At 36.6% G+C, this 17,770-nt stretch overlaps 1 protein-coding gene and 1 pseudogene across 2 annotated transcripts in view; one reads left to right on the top strand and one right to left on the bottom strand.

The window, feature by feature from the left end:
• Positions 1-1,342: 1,342 nt before the first annotated feature.
• Cbl (Cbl proto-oncogene) overlaps positions 1,343-17,770 on the top strand; it is a 69,505-nt gene continuing 53,077 nt past the window's right edge. The window contains exon 1 of one of the 2 annotated variants that reach the window (XM_015489741.2): positions 1,343-1,707. In XM_015489741.2, the coding sequence (XP_015345227.2) occupies positions 1,358-1,707 (350 nt within the window). In that variant the 5' untranslated portion in view covers positions 1,343-1,357. Of the gene's footprint in view, positions 1,742-17,770 lie in introns of both variants that reach the window. The other variant, XM_048795753.1, reaches the window with a different exon arrangement.
• On the bottom strand, positions 16,998-17,538 carry LOC107145779 (annotated as a pseudogene).

Here is a 17,770-nt window from a genome sequence, read left to right as displayed (position 1 = left end):
TGTATTTTTCATACATATGTTTGGGTACATATTCTGGATATGTTCTGCACATGTCTTCTGATTCCATAACTTGTGTTTTTACTCTTTGTGATGTCTTGATAAAAAAGTTAAATTATTTTTGTTTTAAATTTTTTCCCTTTAAAGTAGTAGAATATAATTAATATTTTTCTTTATGATTAGTGCTTTTTATTGTCCTAATTTAAAAAGTTTAATAAGAAAGTGATGCAGATAATTTTCTTTTATTATTTGCTAAACCTTTCTAGAGTTGCCTTTCACATTTAGGTCTCTAATGTATGTACATATATATGTATGTATGGTATAGGGTGAGAGTTTGGTTTTTGTTTTTTCCCATATGGATACTCACTTGTTCTACTATTTTTTTGGGCGGGGGGGAGAATAACACATATTTGTCATAAATATATCTGTGCTCGTGTAGATATATTTCTGGACTTTTCTGTTCTAGTAGTGTCTGACACAGAAATCCACCTAAATGAAGCACGTGCAAGAAGGTGGGAATAAATTACAAATTATCAGTCATTGTAACAGATACAAAATGGACTAAATCCACCAGTTTAGAAACAGATTTTACATTGGATTTTTAAAACATGAGAACTCAGGAAAGTTTAAAGCAAAAGATGGGAAAAAGAATTAGCAGGTAAATTCTGAGTGTCTTTCTCTTCTTTGGGAAGGAACAAGTGTCTCAATTCAACTTCATACATTGTTGGGTCTAAGGCCTCTCTGCTCCTGTCCCCTAGTGTTTATTAAAACTCAAGTCCTAACAGGTGCTGTGGCACATGGCTTGGGAGACTGAGGCAGGAGGATCGCAAGTTCAAAGCCAGCCTTAGCAGCTTAGCAAGGTCCTAAGCAGCTTAGTAGACCCAGTCTCAAAATAAAAAGAGCTGTGGATGTGCCTTAGTGGTTAAGCGCCTCTGAGTTCAATTCCTGGTACCCCCCTAAATAATAATAACAATAAATAAATAAAAACAAAGCTGCAAGCCCAAAGATTACAGAAATTTACCTCCCAGGACAGCCTTTTTTTCCCCTCTGCCCCTGGAAATTTTCTTTATTGTGGGGTCAGCCATGTATTTAAAGGCAATTTGCCATGTTTTGTTTTATCTATCATGTGTTAGGCATTTGTAGGGAGATTTTTCTCCTGTTTACTTCCAGTCATTTAGTCTGCTGTGTATTGTCTACTCCATTAGTCTTTTATAGAGTTTTTTGCTTTTTTTAAAAAACTCTTATTAACTGAGGATCAACTCAGGTCCTTGTGTCTGAGAATTTTAAGAACTCATCCTTCGAAGGGTTCCACTAGAAATATAGTGATTGCCTGTGGTTGATAGGTATTCGTGTGTTTTTCATGTTTCTACTAACAGAGCACATATTTCATAACGTTATCTTAAAAAAAGAAATTGTCCTTAAGATCCTTCAAGTAATAGCCTTTCTTTTATATTTGTTGCAGGTGGTGCGGTTGTGTCAGAACCCAAAGCTGGCGCTGAAGAATAGCCCACCTTATATCTTAGACCTGCTGCCAGATACCTACCAGCATCTCCGTACTATCTTGTCAAGATATGAGGGGAAGATGGAGACACTTGGAGAAAATGAATATTTTAGGGTGTTCATGGAGAATTTGATGAAGAAAACTAAGCAGACCATAAGCCTCTTCAAGGAGGGGAAAGAAAGAATGTATGAGGAGAATTCTCAGCCTAGGTAATGGAGAAATACTACACAAATATTATTTCAGGTCTGTGACTGCCTGAATGGATAACCATAGAAGTAGTTGAGTTTGTTTGAATTTTATATTATCTGGAATGGAACATGACAGTAGATTTTAAGGTGTGCTTTATGTAAAGGTTCTTTTGGAGGACATTGCCAATGCCATCTTCAAGTCTGGTAGACTTGTTTTCCTAAAGTTATGGAAATGGTTGCAGACCGTAGACCTTTGAAGACCTGGGGGATCATGAAAGTTAATTGTATGTTGATGTTATTGTGTTTGGTTTTGACCAGTTGGAAATAAATTTTAACTCATTTAGAACAAGTAACAAAATATAAATTCTACTAGGATTTTTTTAGTGAGTAATTTACTCTTGAGGGACACTTAATTGGAAGGAATAGTAATTTTTGAAAGCATTAAGTAACTATGCATGACTCTAGCAGTAATGTACTAATGGTATTTTTGTAGTTTACTATTTCTTAGTCTCTGATGGCTTCAATTTTGGCAACCCTGTCCCACTTAAAATTTTTTCCACATCATTACTCATATACCTTGACTGTAACTAATTATTCAGGTTTAGTTCAGGTATCAATCTTTTCTTCTTGAAATGATTTCTGGTGACTAAATTCAGTCTGTAGGAATTTATAACTTCTGGTTTACTTGCAAATGAACTTTATTCTTATTAAATGTAAAAGGGCTGGGGATGTAGCTCATTGTCTAGCCTTTGTAAGGCCCTGGGCTTGTTGGTGGTGGGGGGGAGAAAGAAAAAGGAAGAAAGCAAGTAAAAAAGAAATGTTGACTATATGGAACTCTAAGCTAACTAGTTATTTCATATTGCAGATTTCTTTTATTTCTTTTATAGCACTGGGTACTGAACTATTTGAGAGTGCTTCTTTACCCTCCCTTCCCCCTGTGCTAGGGATAGAACCCAGGGCCTGGCACATGCTAGGCAAGAGCTATATCCTCAGCCCTTTTTATTTTATTTTAAAACAGCATCCCACTAAGTTGCCCAGGATGGCTTCATATTGGCGATCCTTGTGCCTCAGTCCCATGAGCGGCTGGGATTACAGATGTGTGCTAACAAGCCTGGCAAGAGTTTTTAAAAATATAATCTCATACTACAGGGACACAGCCACATCAATGTTTATAGCAGCACGATTCACAATAGCTAAACTGTGGAACCAACCTAGATGCCCTTCAGTAGGTGAATGGATAACGAAAATGTGGCATATATACACAGTGGAGTTCTATTCAGCATTAAAAGAGAATAAAATCATGGCATTTGCAGGTAAATGGATGAGTTGGAGACTATAATGCTAAATGAAGTTAGCCAATCCCCAAAAACCAAATGCCAGATGTTTTCTCTGATATAAGGAAGCTGTTTCATAATGGAGTTGCAGCGGGGAGGGGAAGAGCATGGGAAGATTAGAAGAACTCTAGATAGACCAAATGGGAGGGAGGGGGTATGGGGGTAGGAAAGACGGAATGAGATAGACATCATTACTCTAAGTATACGTGAATGAAGACACGAATGGTGTGACTCTACTGTGTGTACAACCAGAGATGTGAAAAATTGTGCTCTATATGTGTAATATGAGTTGTAATACATTCTGCTGTCATTTATAACAAATTAGAACAAAAATATATTTATAATCTCAATAAGTAGCTAACAAAACTTTAAAAATTTACCAACTACTATAGACTTTATTGTGGCTAATTCTAGGAAGCGAAAGAATTTTAAAAAGCATTTAAATATGATGTTAAGGGGCTAGGATTGTGGCTCAGTGGTAGAGCACTTGCCTAGCCAGGTGCAAGGCCCTGGGTTCGATCCTCAGCACCACATAAAAATAAATAAACAAAATAAAGATATTGTGTCCAACTACAACTAAAAAATAAATATTTTTTTAAAAATATGATGTTAATGTAACATCATCCAAATATGATATAATATGACTCTAATAGAGATACATACAGGATGCTGCAAGAACAGTTTTGCTTGGTGGCATAGAGTTAGCAGCAAAAAAGAAGTGTTATTTGAACTAGATTTTGTAGGTTGTTTTATGAGTTTTCTATGTAGAGAAGTCAAGAGAAGACCTTTAACATAGTTGTATGAAAATACAGACTGCTTAAGGAACATGAACAGTTTGGTTTGGCTAGAACTATGGTAGCTAGATAAGTGGAAATATAGTTGGAGTCTTGTTATAAAGGGCTGGACTTTGACCTGTAGACTTTCTGTCTTGTAGGTGACAGATTGTCATAAAACAGTTGGTGTGTATGTTGAGGGGAGGGGATTTGGGGGATTGAACCCAGGTTTGTTCTACACTAAACTATATATATATCCCCATCCCTTTTTAAAAATTAAATTATTTATTATAATTTTTTATACATGACAGGAGAATGTAATTCATTTCATATTACACACGTAGAGCATAATTTTTCAAGTCACTGTACACAAAATATTTTCACATCATTCACGTCTTCATACATGTACTTAGGGTGATGTCTAACTCATTCCACCATCATTCCTACCCCCTTACCCTACCTCATTACCCTCCTTCCCCTTTGCCCTATCTAAAGTTCTTCCATTCCTCCTTCCCCACCATCCCTTTTTATTTATTTTTTTAAATTTGGAGACAGGGTCTCTCTGAGCTGCCCAGATTGTCCTCCTTCTTGCAGTTCTCCTGCCCCAGCCCACCCAGTTGCTGGGATTACAGGCATGCACCACTGTGCCCATTCCTTTAATTTTTATTTAGAAACAGGATCTTGCTAAGTTGCTGAGGCTGGCCTTGAACTTGTCCTGCTTCAGCCTCCTAAATCAGAATTACAGGAGTGCCCCACTAAGCCTGGCTTTTTTTTTTTCTTTTTTCTCTCTCTCCTGATAAGGGAAAATTTATGAGCTTTAGTGTCTGATATTTTTGATCTATGTTTTGGCTTAGAAGTTTTTCTATTTTTTTTATATGGATATAATTCATGTAGTGTAAAACTCACTCTCAAAGTATACGATTCAGGGTGCTGGAGTTGTGGCTCAGGGGTAGAGCGCTCACCTAGCACATCTTAGGCCCTGGGTTCGATCCTCAGCACCACATAAAAATAAATAAAATAAAGGTATTGTGTCCATCTACAACTGAAAAATAAAATTAAAAAGTATACAATCCAGTAAAGTATACAAACTTGTGGTTTTTAGTTTATTCAGTTATGCAGTCGTCACCACTCTTCAATTCCAGATTATTTTAATCACCCCCAAAAGAAACCCATACTCGTTAGCAGTCACTCCTTACTCCCTTTTCTACCTCCCCTCTAGCCCAGTCACTAATATCTGCTTTCTCTCTCAGTGGATTTACCTGTTCTAGACATTTCATAGAAATAGAATTGTACAACATGACCTTTTGTATCTGGCTTCTTTTAGTATGCTTTCACAGTTCATACATATTTATATTGTAAGTCATTACTTCATTTTTTTTTTTTATAGTTAAATGATTTTTCAATGTACGGTCATACGCATTTTGATTATGGACATTGGGTTTGTTAACATTTTGGGGCTATTCAGAATAATGTAGCAGGCTGCAGTGGCACGTACCTGTAATCTCAGCGGCTCTGGAGGCTGAGACAGGAGGATCACAAGTTTGAGGTTAGCCTGGGCAACTTATTGAGAACCTGTCTCAAAAAAACCAAAAAAAGCTGGGGTGTACCTCAGTGGTAAAGTGCTCTTGGATTTGATCCCTAGGACTCCCCCCCCCCCTCAAAAAAAAAGCTGCTGTTAATGTGCAAATTTTGTTTATTTATTTTTTTCACTCCTTTTTGGTCTATAACTAGGAAAGGAATTGCTAAATCATATGGTTATTCTGTGTTTAACTTTTTGAGGAACTTCCATACTGCTTCTACAAGTGACTACAGCATTCTGCCTTCCTCTAGCAATGTATCAGGATTCTAATTTCTCACCAACACTTATTATTGTCACGGTCGTCATCTTCTTCTATTTTTCCATACTGGGGATTTAACTCTGGGACACTCAAACACTGAGCCACATCCCTAGCCCTATTTTGTATTTTATTTAGAGACAGGGCCTCACTGAGTTGCTTAGTGCCTTGCTGTTGCTGAGGCTGGCTTTGAACTCACAATCCTTCTGTCTTAGACCCCTGAACTGCTGGGATTATAGGCATGCACCACTGTGCCTAGTTTATCATCTTCTTTATTATAGTTATCCTACTGGACTGTGAAGTGGTATCTCAAGGTTTTGCAATGTTTTTCTAATGAGTAATATGAGTGTGAGCATCATTTCACGTACCTATTAGATATCTTCTTTGGAGAAATGTCTTATCAAAAGTTGTGCCCATTTTTTATTGGGTTGTCTTTTTATTGTTGAATTGTAAGTTTTTTTTTTGCATGTTCTGTATACTGGACTACTATCATAAATCATATATACCATATGAAAGATTTGTAAAACTACTCCCATTCTGTGGGTCTTTGCACTTTCTCAGCACATGCTTTGAATCACAAAAGATTTTAATTTTAAATCTAATCCCCATCCTTTTTTTTTTTTAAATTTTGAGACAGGGTCTCATTAAGTTGCTTAGGACCTTGCCAAGTTGCTGAGGCTGGCCTTGAACTTGTGATCCACCTGCCTCAGCCTCCTGAGTTGCAGAGATTACAAGCATGCAACACTCATACCTGGCTTGAAGTCTAATATTTTTTCTTTAATTGTTTTTGCTTTTAAGAAACATTTGCCTAATTTAAGATCATGAAGATTATGCCTTTTTTTTTTTTCCAGGAGTTTTATAGTTTTTGCCCTTGGATTTAAGTCTTTGATCCATTTTTAGTTAATTTTTGTGTATGGTACGGGATAGAGATCCAACTTCATTCTTTTTCATATAGATATCCCATTGTCTTGTACCAATCTTCCTTTCCTGTTTGGATACATTTTATTTTATTTTACTTTTTCCTGCCTAATTACCCTGGAGAGACTTCTGTTGAATAGAAACTATGTTGAATAGGAGTGGCAAGAGTAGGCATCTTTGCCTTCTTCTTGCTATTAGGAGGAAAACTTTTAGTTTTTAAACATTGACTATGATGTTAGCAATAGAATTTTTTTTTTAAATTTATTTTTTGGTGTAGATGGACACAACACAATGCATTTTATTTTTATGTGGTGCTGAGGATTGAACTTGGGTCCTGCCCGTGCTAGGCAAGCGCTCTACCGCTGAGCCACAATCCCAGCCCCAGCAATGGAATTTTTGTAGATGCATATTTCAGGTTGAAGAAATTTCCTTCTATTTTTTATATATCAGAGTAGCCAGGCACACCTGTGACTGTGGAGGCTGAGGCAGGAGGATCACAAGTTCGAGACCAGTATCAGCGACTTAATGAGGTCCTGTCTCAAATTAAAAAACAAAAAGGGATGGGGATATAGCTCAGTGGTAAGGCGCTCTTCATTTTAATCCCCAGTTCCGCAAAAAAAAAAAAAAAAAAAAAAAAAAAAAAGAAAAGAAGAAGAAGGAAGAAGAAGAAAAAAATTTATTTATTCATTCATTTTATGAATGAATGAATAAATGAATGAATAAATAAATAAACTTGCTCCAGCTGGGCATGATGGCGCATGCCTTTAATCCCACTGATTTGAGAGACTGAGGCAGGAGGATTCCAAATTCAAAGCCAACCTCAGCAACTTATCAAGGCCCTAAGCAATTTAAACCCTGTCTCAAAAAATAAAAGGGGCTTGGGATGTGACTCAGTAGTTAAGCGCCCCTGGGAATGTGGCTCAGTGGTCAAGTGTCCCTGGTACCTGCCCCCCCCACCACCACCACCAAAAAAGAGGAGGGTGGGAAAAAATGACAGGGAAAAATCAAGAATGGCTCCTAGTTTTTCTTAACTCTGCTGGTGGTGTAACATATATTAGAATGGAGAATTCAGGATATAGACGTGGGAAGAAGCAATAGAATTCAGGATACAGATGTGGGAAGAAGCAAATTTTTATTCTAATGTGTTATATATGACAGCAGAATGCATTAAATTCATTTTACACATATAGAGCACCATTTTTCATATCTCTGGTTATATACAAAGAGTTCCATTTTGAACACGTTTAAGTTTGAGGGTTTTTTGTTTGTTTTGTTTTGTGGTACTAATGAACCCAGGGCCCTTTACCACTAAACTACATCCCCAGCCCTTTTTATTTTTTGAGACAGGGTCTCTCTAAGTTGCTTAGGGCATTGCTAAGTTGCTGAGGCTGGCCTTGAATTTGCAGTCCTCTTGCCTCAGCCTATTGAGTTGCTGGAATTATAGGCATGTACCACCATGCCCAGCTTTAAGTTTGAGATATTCTTACGAACCTTCTAAGGAGAGACGTCAGATAAGCAGGTGGGTTGAGCCATTAGAATTTGACTTATAGCAGGAGAGATTTAGAATAAAGACAGAAATTTCGTTTAGTAGAATATTTAAGGCCATGAGACTCCTCTCTACAGGATCATCTGGGAGGAGACAAGTCAGGTCAGCAGTGGAGACACGAACAGGAGAGAACCAACAAAGAAAAATTAAAAAAAAAAACAAAAACAAAAAAACACGGACTTGGGGATGTAGCTCAAGACCCCCATCTGAAGTAGATATTTGGCAAAGGAAATGAATAATCCCCAAGGAATACAAAAGGCCAGTGTGAATATGAAAATAACAATTCAGTTTGCAAGGCATAAAATATTTCTTTTGGCTTATAAAAGTGGAAAATGTATGGGCTAGGGCTATAGCTCAGTTGATAGAGTGCTTGCCTCTCATGCACAAGACCCTGGGTTCAATCCCCAGGATCACCAAAAAATAAAAATTTATAATTAGTGTTTTGAAAGAGGATGCAGGGAAATGAATTCGATATCTCATACCTGGTTGTTGTAGGAGTAAAATTGGTCCAACCTTTGAAAACATTTAGAGTTTTGCTTACTAGGTTCACTTTTAGGATAAATTTATCAATAATTTGTGTTAAAATATCACTATGAAGACGAGACATTTACTAAGATGCTGTCACAGAAAAAAAAATTAGAAACTTATATGTATAGCTCAGAAGATCAATCATATAAATAATAGAAGCTATGGTATATTTAGACATTAAACATTTTTGTTAATGAAAAATGACATGGCAAACAATATGATTAAATAAACTACAAAATTTATGTTTAATAAAATAAAATCCCTTTTTAATTTATAAGGTCCCATTTTTGTAAAAAGTATTTTAAAATACAGAAACTATCTAAAAGAAATTATACCAAAATATTATCTATAGTTTCTACATATTAGAAGTACAATGTTTTTTAATTTTCCTGTGTTTATGTTCTTTAAATTATCTACAATGACGGACTTGGGGATGTAGCTCAGTGGTATAACACATCCCTAACAAGACTATGGGTTCTGTCCCTAGCACTGCAAAAGACAAATAAGTAAATAAATGTCCTACAGTGAATATGTAATTGACCAAATTTTTACTCTTTTTCTTTTTGCTACCAGAAATTGAACATAGGGACACTTAACCACTGAGCTACATCAGCAGCCCTTTTTATTTTTTGAGACAGGGTCTTACTAAGTTGCTTGGGGCAACTTACTAAATTGCCTTGCTAAGTTGCTGGCTGGCTTTGAACTTCTGAACCTCCTGCCTCAGCCTCCTGACCTGCTGGGATTACAGGTGAGCGCCACAGTGCCTGGCTATCAAATTCTATTTTTTTCTTCCTTTTTTTCCAAATTATTTTTTAAGAAGAAAATAAATTATATTTCTTAGGTAGCAAGGACAATCCTTCACAAGGATACTCCTGAAAAATTTCCTATTTATTTTTCTGACTTAATTGTTAGATTTAAGTGAACTAGTCAGAAATAGGGCTGAGTCTCTATCATGAGAGGCTGGAAAACTTAGTCAAAATGAACAAGATGGAGTTTATGAAGGTGAAAAGTAATATTTAGTTCTATACTCTTAGAAGATCATAGTATATGTTAAAACAGTAGATCATAAATTAACTGTAGTCTAATTGTTTAAATAAGATCCTTTGTTTTCTTAGAAAATCTAATTAGGGATACAAAATAGATTTGTGTTTCAAGTACTATTTTTTGTTTGTTCATTTTTTTGAGGTGGGGATCTCACCGATGAATGTGAAGTTATACTCCATTTATATATAATGTGTCAAAATATATTCTACTCTCATGTATAACTAATTAGAACAAATAAAAAATATTAAAAAATTAAAAAACCTTTTCAAATAAGACTTTTTTTTTTTTTTTTTTTAAGGATGGTGAGGACAAAAGCTGCTGTAAATGGTGTGTGTCTTCCTTCCAAAGTTCATGTCTTTGTTATTAGGGTTGTTTTCTTTTGTTTTGGATACCAGGAATTTAACCTAGAGGTGTTTAGCCACTAAACCACATCCCCAGCTCTCTATTTTTATTTTCAATTAATTAATTTTTGGTGCCAGGGCTTGAACCACCGAGTCACATCCCCAGCCCTTGTTTATATTTTATTAGAGACAGGGTCTCACTGAGTTGCTGGGCCTTGCTAAGTTGGTGAGGCTGGGTTTGAACTCACAGTTCTCCTGCCTCAGAGAAATCCCTTGATTCTTCAAATCCCTTGATTCTTCTTCTAAGGGAATTTTACTGCTGGGCTATGTCCCCAGCTCCCCTCCCCACAACCTTAAAAAAAATATTTTGAGACAGGGACTGGCTAAGGTTCTCAGGCTGGCCACTGAGCCTAGCAAGTATGTTTCTTAAAAGGTTAATTACAGTGTGAAATCCAAAAACAGTTCAGTGAGCATTTTGTATTTTGTTACTTTCAAATGCATTAGTTTATCCTGTACATAAGAGTCTAATTTTATTTTATGATTTTGGTGTAACATGTATGTGTCACTTGGAAGCTGCTGGTCAGTAAACATGTAGATTTTTCCATATGTTGCTGTATCATTTTGCAATATCAAAACAGTCAACATGCATTAGTTAAGTCTCATTAAAAACTGGGCTCAATGGAGAGTGCTTATAATCCCAGCAACTTGGGTGGCCAGTCTCAGGTTCAAGCCCAGCAGGGGCAATAGTGAAACCCTGTCTCAAAGGAAAAAAAATTCTCATTAGAAAAGTTTATTGGGAAACTGTTGTTGAGTACAACAGTGGTGGTTAGAAGTTTCAAAATTTTGAATTTAAACTTGAATTGTGTCATTGCTAACAAAACATATCAGTTTTTTTTTTTTTTTGAAACATCAGGTTACTTCCTTCATTTTGGAGGCAGTGCTATTTATCCCAGTTTGAGTAGTCATAAATTTGACAACTGGTCTTTCTTTTATTTTTTTAAAGTAAAAATGATGTTCTGTGTCATGTGAAAATCCACAGTTAAGGTAACCTATTTATGGTGAAAGAGTGAAAGCTTTTCCTTAATATCAGGAACCAGACAAAGAAGCCCACTTTTGCCACTTCTTTTCAACCTATTACTGACAGTTCTAGCCAGAGCAGTCAAACAAGAAAAATAAATAAATAAATAAATAAAAGGCATCCAAACAGGAAAGGATACCTGGTACCTGAGCTTGAATCAAGACAATAATACCAAACTGTACATGTAGTCAGTGTTCATTGCCATTTGCACATGAAATGATCTTGTACTCAAGAAAGCCTAAGGAATGCATTAAAAAATTACCAGAGCCAATAAATGAGTTCAGCATAGTTGCAGAATACAGAATCAATTACATTTCTATATACAAGCAGTGAACAATCCAGAAAGAGAATCAGCCATGAGTTTACCATGGAGGTAAAACACACACATTGAAAACTGAAAAGCATTACCAAAGATAGGAAAGAAGGTGTAAGTCAATGGAAAGATTTCCAGCGTTGATGAACTGGAAGACTTAGTGTTAAGATGGCAATACTCCCCAAACTGAACTACAGATTCATTGTAGTACCTGCCACAATTCCAGCTGCCCTTTATGCAGAAATTCACAAGCTGATCCTAAATTCAGACAGAAACTGAAGGGACCCAGAAGAGGCAAAACAATCTTGAAAAAGAAGAGCAAATTTGGAGGACTCACACTTCCTAATTTCAAAACTTTACTACAAAGCTACAGTAATCAAAATGGTGTGGTATAGGTATCAGAATAGATAAATAGATTAATGAAACAGAATTGAGAGTCCAGAAATAAGTCCTTAAATTTATGACCAATTTACTTTTAAAAATTAATTAATTAATTGATTGATTAGTTTTCACAGGGTTGGGATCAAACTCAAGGAAGGGTTCATGTGTGCTGGGCAAGGACTTTATCACTGAACTGCAGTAGCTCATCAGTTTACTTTGAAAAGAATAATAAATCCATTTGTCTTTTGAACTAATGGTGCTCACATTAAGGGATATCAACATGGAAAAGAATGAAGCTGGACCTTCCCTTACATCTTTTACAAAAACTATCTCAGTAGATCAAGGAATTAAATTTAATAGTTAAAACATACAAATTTAAAATCATGGCATTTGCAGGGAAATGGATGGCATTAGAGCAGATTATGCTAAGTGAAGCTAGCCAATCCCTAAAAAACAAATGCAGAATGTCTTCTTTCATATAAGCGGGACGACTCAAAATAGAGCTGGGAGGCAGGGAGGAAGAGCATGAGAAGAAGATTACCATTAAATAGAGAGGTGCTTGGAAATGGGAGAGAGAAGGTGAATTGCCGGAAGATGGTAGGAGACCCTCATTGTTATGCAAAATTACATATAAGATGGTGTGAGGGGGAAGAAAAAAGAGAGAGAAACGTGTCACAGTAGATTGGGTAGAAAGAGGTGATGGGAGGGGAGGGGAGGGGGGGATAGGAAGGGTAGCAGAATACAATAGACACTAGTATGGCCCTGTGTATAAACGTGGCTGTATAACCAATGTGATCTTGCAATCTGTACACGTGGAAAAATAAGATTACGTACTCCATTGACAAATATATGATATGTCAAGATCATTGTAATGTTTTGAGCAACTAATAAATTTAAAAAAACATACAAATTTTAGGTAAAAAAGTAAATGAAAATCTCTGTGACCTTGGATTAAGCAATGGGTTTTTTTTTTAATTAATATTTTTTTAAAATTGTAGTTGAACACAATATCTTTATTTATTTTTGTGTGGTACTGAAGATTGAACCCAGTGCCTTAAACATGCGAGGCAAGTACTGTATCACTGAGCTACAACCCCAGCCCAAGCAATAAGTTTTTAAGTGTGACAACAAAAGTATATGTTGTGCAAGAAAAAGTAGATACATTGAACTCCATCAAAACTAAAAACTCTGCACATAGAGTGAAAAGATAGCCCCCAGAATGGGAAAAAAGTATTTTAAAGTTATATTTCTGCAGGGATTAATATTCCAGAATATATGAAGAATGCCTATATATAGCTCAATATCATAACAAACCAATTAAAAAATGCTGAAAACATTTAAGTAGACATATCTTCACAATAGGCCCATAAAAAGATGCTCTACTTATCATTAAGGAAATACAAATCAAAACCATAATGATATATTGTTTCATACTCACTAGTATGGATATTATCCAAAAAGTAGTAAGTATCAGTTAAGCTGTAGAGATACTGGGACCCTCGTGCTTTGTCTATGGAAATGTAAAATGGTGCAACCACTAAGGAAAACAATTTTGGGATTTCCTCAGAAAGTTTCCCCTCCCTTCCGCTTCCCTCGGGTACTGGGAATGGAACCAAGGTGGGTCTCATGAAGTTACATAGACTGGCCTTGAATTTGTGATCTTCCTGCCTCAGTTTCTTAAGTTGGGATTACAGGTGTGTGCCACTATACCTGGCTTTTACATGTACCTATGTACAAGTAGTATTTTGTTTTTATTGCAAGTCACCGTTAAGAATACAGAACTGGGCTGGGGCTGTAGCTCAGTGGTAGAGTGCTTGCCTAGCAATATTAAAAAAAAAAAAAGAATACAGAACTGCTTACATGTACAGTTTGTTATAATTGTCTTGATTCAAGCTCAGGTACCAGCAGTCTTAACCACCATGGCCTTTGTACCATCAGTATAAATGTACATACACTGGGAAAAAAGTTGTGTGGTGTTTTAGTGGTAATATGGAAGTAAAAATTTTAACATTGTGGACTTCAGGAAGAACTGTGTATTGTATTTTAAAAACTACTATATTGATGTGCATATTTTTAAAATGCTATAACCATATTATAGAAAATTGAAAAAGTAACACAAGGGGAAAGAACTTAATACAAATACTGTCATTTGTGGGTAGTTATGTAAGGGTAAAAGAAATTGAAGTTAAAGCGTAAAAGTTAAAGGGTAAAAGACCGGGTATTGTAAAGTTTCTAAGCTGCAAGGTCTGAGTTAAAATGTAAAGGATTAGGTATTGTCAGGTTTCTATGCTACCTGCAAAACCTGAAATTTCTGTAGCTGTTAAGACAATGCTTGGAACCGCCTAGTAAATATTTCCCCTGACTACTTGGTTGTTTAATAACTGAAGGGCTCTGTGTGGTCGCACATAGGCCTTGCAGGGCCTAAACCAATCAGTTTGAATGTGTACTCTCCTTAGGAATGACCTATCACTCCAGCCTGACCTGTACCCGCCAATGAATGAACTAATCATGTTTAGGAGTTGTTGTTCAATTTTCCCGCACCTCATGATGATTTGTTCTGATGTATACAAAGCCCTCCGCCCTCCCCAAAAAGTGTACTTAAGCAGTGCTCAGCCCCTGCTCGGGGCTCTGGGCTGCTTTCCCTTCTTGAGTGGGCACGGAGCCCCAGCATGCTGGTTCAATAAATCCCCTTCTACCAATTGCATGAGTGGTCATTTGGTGGTCTCTTTCTCCGAGGCTTCGCCGGACCCTTACAGTTCCTTCTAGTCTCTTAGAGAGTAGACTTTTTGTGATGCTATACTGTTCTGTATTTATAATTCTGGAGAATCATAGGCTAATCTTGTCTTTTTGTGGTTGAACCATTGTGCATTTCAAGGGAATAGAGTGTCAAGGCTGGTACATAGGTTTTAGTAAGTGTGCCAAGTCCTGTAGTAGCTGGTTAGGTTGCTGTGTTGAAAGGTTCAGTAGCAAAAAGTCCCAGTAATCCCAGCAGCTCAGAAGGGTGAGGAAGGAGGATTGTGAGTTCAAAGCCAGCTTCAACAATGGCGAGATGCTTAGCAACTCAATTACACCCTGTCTCTAAAGAAAACGCAAAACAGGGCTGGGGTTGTGGCTCAGTGTTCCAGTGCCCCTGAGTTCAGTCCCTGGCACCAAAGAAAAGAAATGTTTTCTGGTGGTCTTGTGAAGAGAGATGAGAGAATTATTATTTGTAATCTGTACTTTTTCTATCTAAAATTTTGAGTTTTCATCACATGTGGAAAAGATTTTACCTTATTATTTCTCAAAGATTAATTTTGTTCCTTCTCTACTTCCAGACTCCATTTACATGTGTATCTGGCCTCTTGATATCTCACTGGCCATTGGTACTGTTCTCCCCCGCCCCCGTGTTTTATTTTGGGTAGTTTATATTACTCTTAGTTATAGTTACTTAGCAATATTTAATTTGCTGAGAATCCTTTCCATTAACATTTTCATCTTTACAAGTTGGATTTTAATCTTTTTTATATCTTCCATGTGCTTAGCATCTGCAAGTGATTGTCTGCCCTTTTGTATAAGGAATATAGTTAGAACAACTATTTTGTTATCTTTGTCTGCTAATTCTGTTATCTGTGTCACTCATAGGTTTAATACTCTTGATTTATTTTTGTCCTAAGAGTCATTTTCCTGCTTTATTGTGTGCTTGGTGATTTTTTTTAAATTTTTTATTTTTTTTAGTTGTAGATGCACACAATATTTTTATTTATTTATTTTTATGTGGTGCTGAGAATAGAATCCAGTGCCTCACATGTGTGAGGCAAGCACTCTACCACTGAGCTACAGCCCCAGCACCTTGGTGATTTTTTTATTTTTTACTGGATGGTCAGACAGCATTAGTTTTACCTTGTTGGGTGATAGATACTTTTGTATTTTTTTTTATTCTTTCATAACTGAAATTTTATTGGTTGTATTGAGGATCAGTACACATTTTACTTAGAATTATTAATTCATGTATTGAATTAATAATTAATTATTAATGCATGTATTGAAAATCTAAAAAGCCTTATACTGTGATTCTTTCTCAGTTTTCCCAGTGACTTTCCAGCTTCAAATTTGGAGGCAAATTTTCCTTAGGAGGATCAAGTAAGCTGGTGGGGGTTTTGTAATTCAAGAGACTGAGATAGGAGGATGCAAGTTCAAGGCCAGCCTCAGCAACTTAGTGAGGTCCTGAACAACTTAGTGATAATTATCTTTAAATAAAATATTAAAAAAGGGCTGGGGATGTAGCTCAATTGTTAGAGTGTTTGCCTTGCATCTTGCGTGCACAAGGCTCTGGGTTCAATCCCCAGCACCACACACACAAAAAAAAAAGAAAGAAAAAAGAGCTGGGAATGTGGCTTAGAGGTTAATGGTTAAGAGCCCCTGGATTCAATCCCTGGTACGGGGGTGGGGGTGGGGGATATATATATATATATAGTACCAGTATCTTCAAACATTGCTGAGCTGTTACTTAGGTCCCAGCAGTTCACAACTTTTTTATATACACTACATACTACATAAACAAATTTTCTGGTCTTTCACAGACCATTAAAAAAAAATGATTAGGAAAACTGAACTTCCACAACTAAAGATGTTACAGAGTACACGATTCTGTCAGAACAGTGATCCAGGAGTAGTTTTCTTTAGGAAGTAATTCTACTAAAAAATAATACAGGAATAGAAATATTTTAAGATATTCAAGACATTAAATACAGGACTGTGACTTCAAACTGCCATTTAATATGCTTTGCATTGTAGGATATAAAATTAATCCCCAACCTATGGAATGTTAAGCTTACACCCCAAGTCTGTCCAAGCCTCCCATAATGCAATATGCTACTATTTTCTGGTTGTACACCAAAATAAACAAATAGCAGTTGGTTTCATTTATTTATTTTTCTTTTTAATATTTATTTTTTTAGTTATAGGTGGACACAATATTTTATCTTTATGTGGTACTGAGGATCGAACCCAATGCCTCACGCATGCAAGGTGAGCGCTATCCCTCTGAGCCACAATCCCAGCCCCTGGTTTTATTTCTTACCACAATCATTTATACTAAAAAAGTGGGGAAAAATTAGGATTCCTTTCTTTTAAAAAAATGCTTTTGGAGCTATAAAAAGACTTGCACTTATAAAGTAGTTGATAAGAACATTTCTCTGGGTTGTACAAGGAGGAAGACAGAGACCTCTGATAAACCTATGATTAATCAGACTTGACTTTTTTCTCTTCCACTTCACCAGAGGCTGGAATCTCCTCATTTTTAGTTTCTCAGTTTTCTGCAGGTAAATCATCTTTAGTTTCTTGGTTAACCACTTCAGCCTGTTTTTCCTTTGCTCCCCTTTTCCCTTTTGTTTGCACTTTTTTTGCCCTAAGTGTTATCGTTTCCCTCTGCCTTCTTAGGCTTTGTGTCCACTTTTATAGGAGTAGATTTAACCTACAGCTTCACATGGGCTCCTCCTTTGCCACCCTTTTGGTAAAGCTGATCTTCCTCTTGGGCATGCCGTGCTGTCTGTCCACTGCTGCTCCTCTGGCTGCCTGAGTTTTTTTTTTTTTTTTTTTTGGTGTGTGTGTGTGTGTGTGTGTGTTGGTGTGGTGTGCTGGGGATTAGAACCCAGGGCCTTGTGCATGTGAGGCAAGCACTCGCGTACCAACTGAGCTATATCCCCAGCCCCCCCTCTTTTTAATGTTCTTATAAACATTCTTGAACTGTGTTCTGTGACAGATCTGTGTTAGAGTACTTTGATCCTTTTAAACCTTAAGGCAGGACCAAACAGCCTTTAATCTAGGGCAAATTTTCCCCAATACCCACTGAATTATAAGATTTCCCCTTTTCTGCCCCTGTGTGAGAACTGGGGATTATTAATACTCCTTTTGGTTGGTTCTTCCCTGGGTTCAAGTATTTCTCTGTACTGATCAGTGCTCACTTGAAGACTTAGAAGGCCCCCTGTTTAGAACTTCAGAGGTGGCTCTTTGTA

This window comes from Marmota marmota, unplaced genomic scaffold (genome assembly GCF_001458135.2).
Source record: "Marmota marmota marmota unplaced genomic scaffold, marMar, whole genome shotgun sequence".
NCBI lineage: Eukaryota > Metazoa > Chordata > Mammalia > Rodentia > Sciuridae > Marmota > Marmota marmota.
This window is presented reverse-complemented; position numbering and strand designations above follow the sequence as displayed.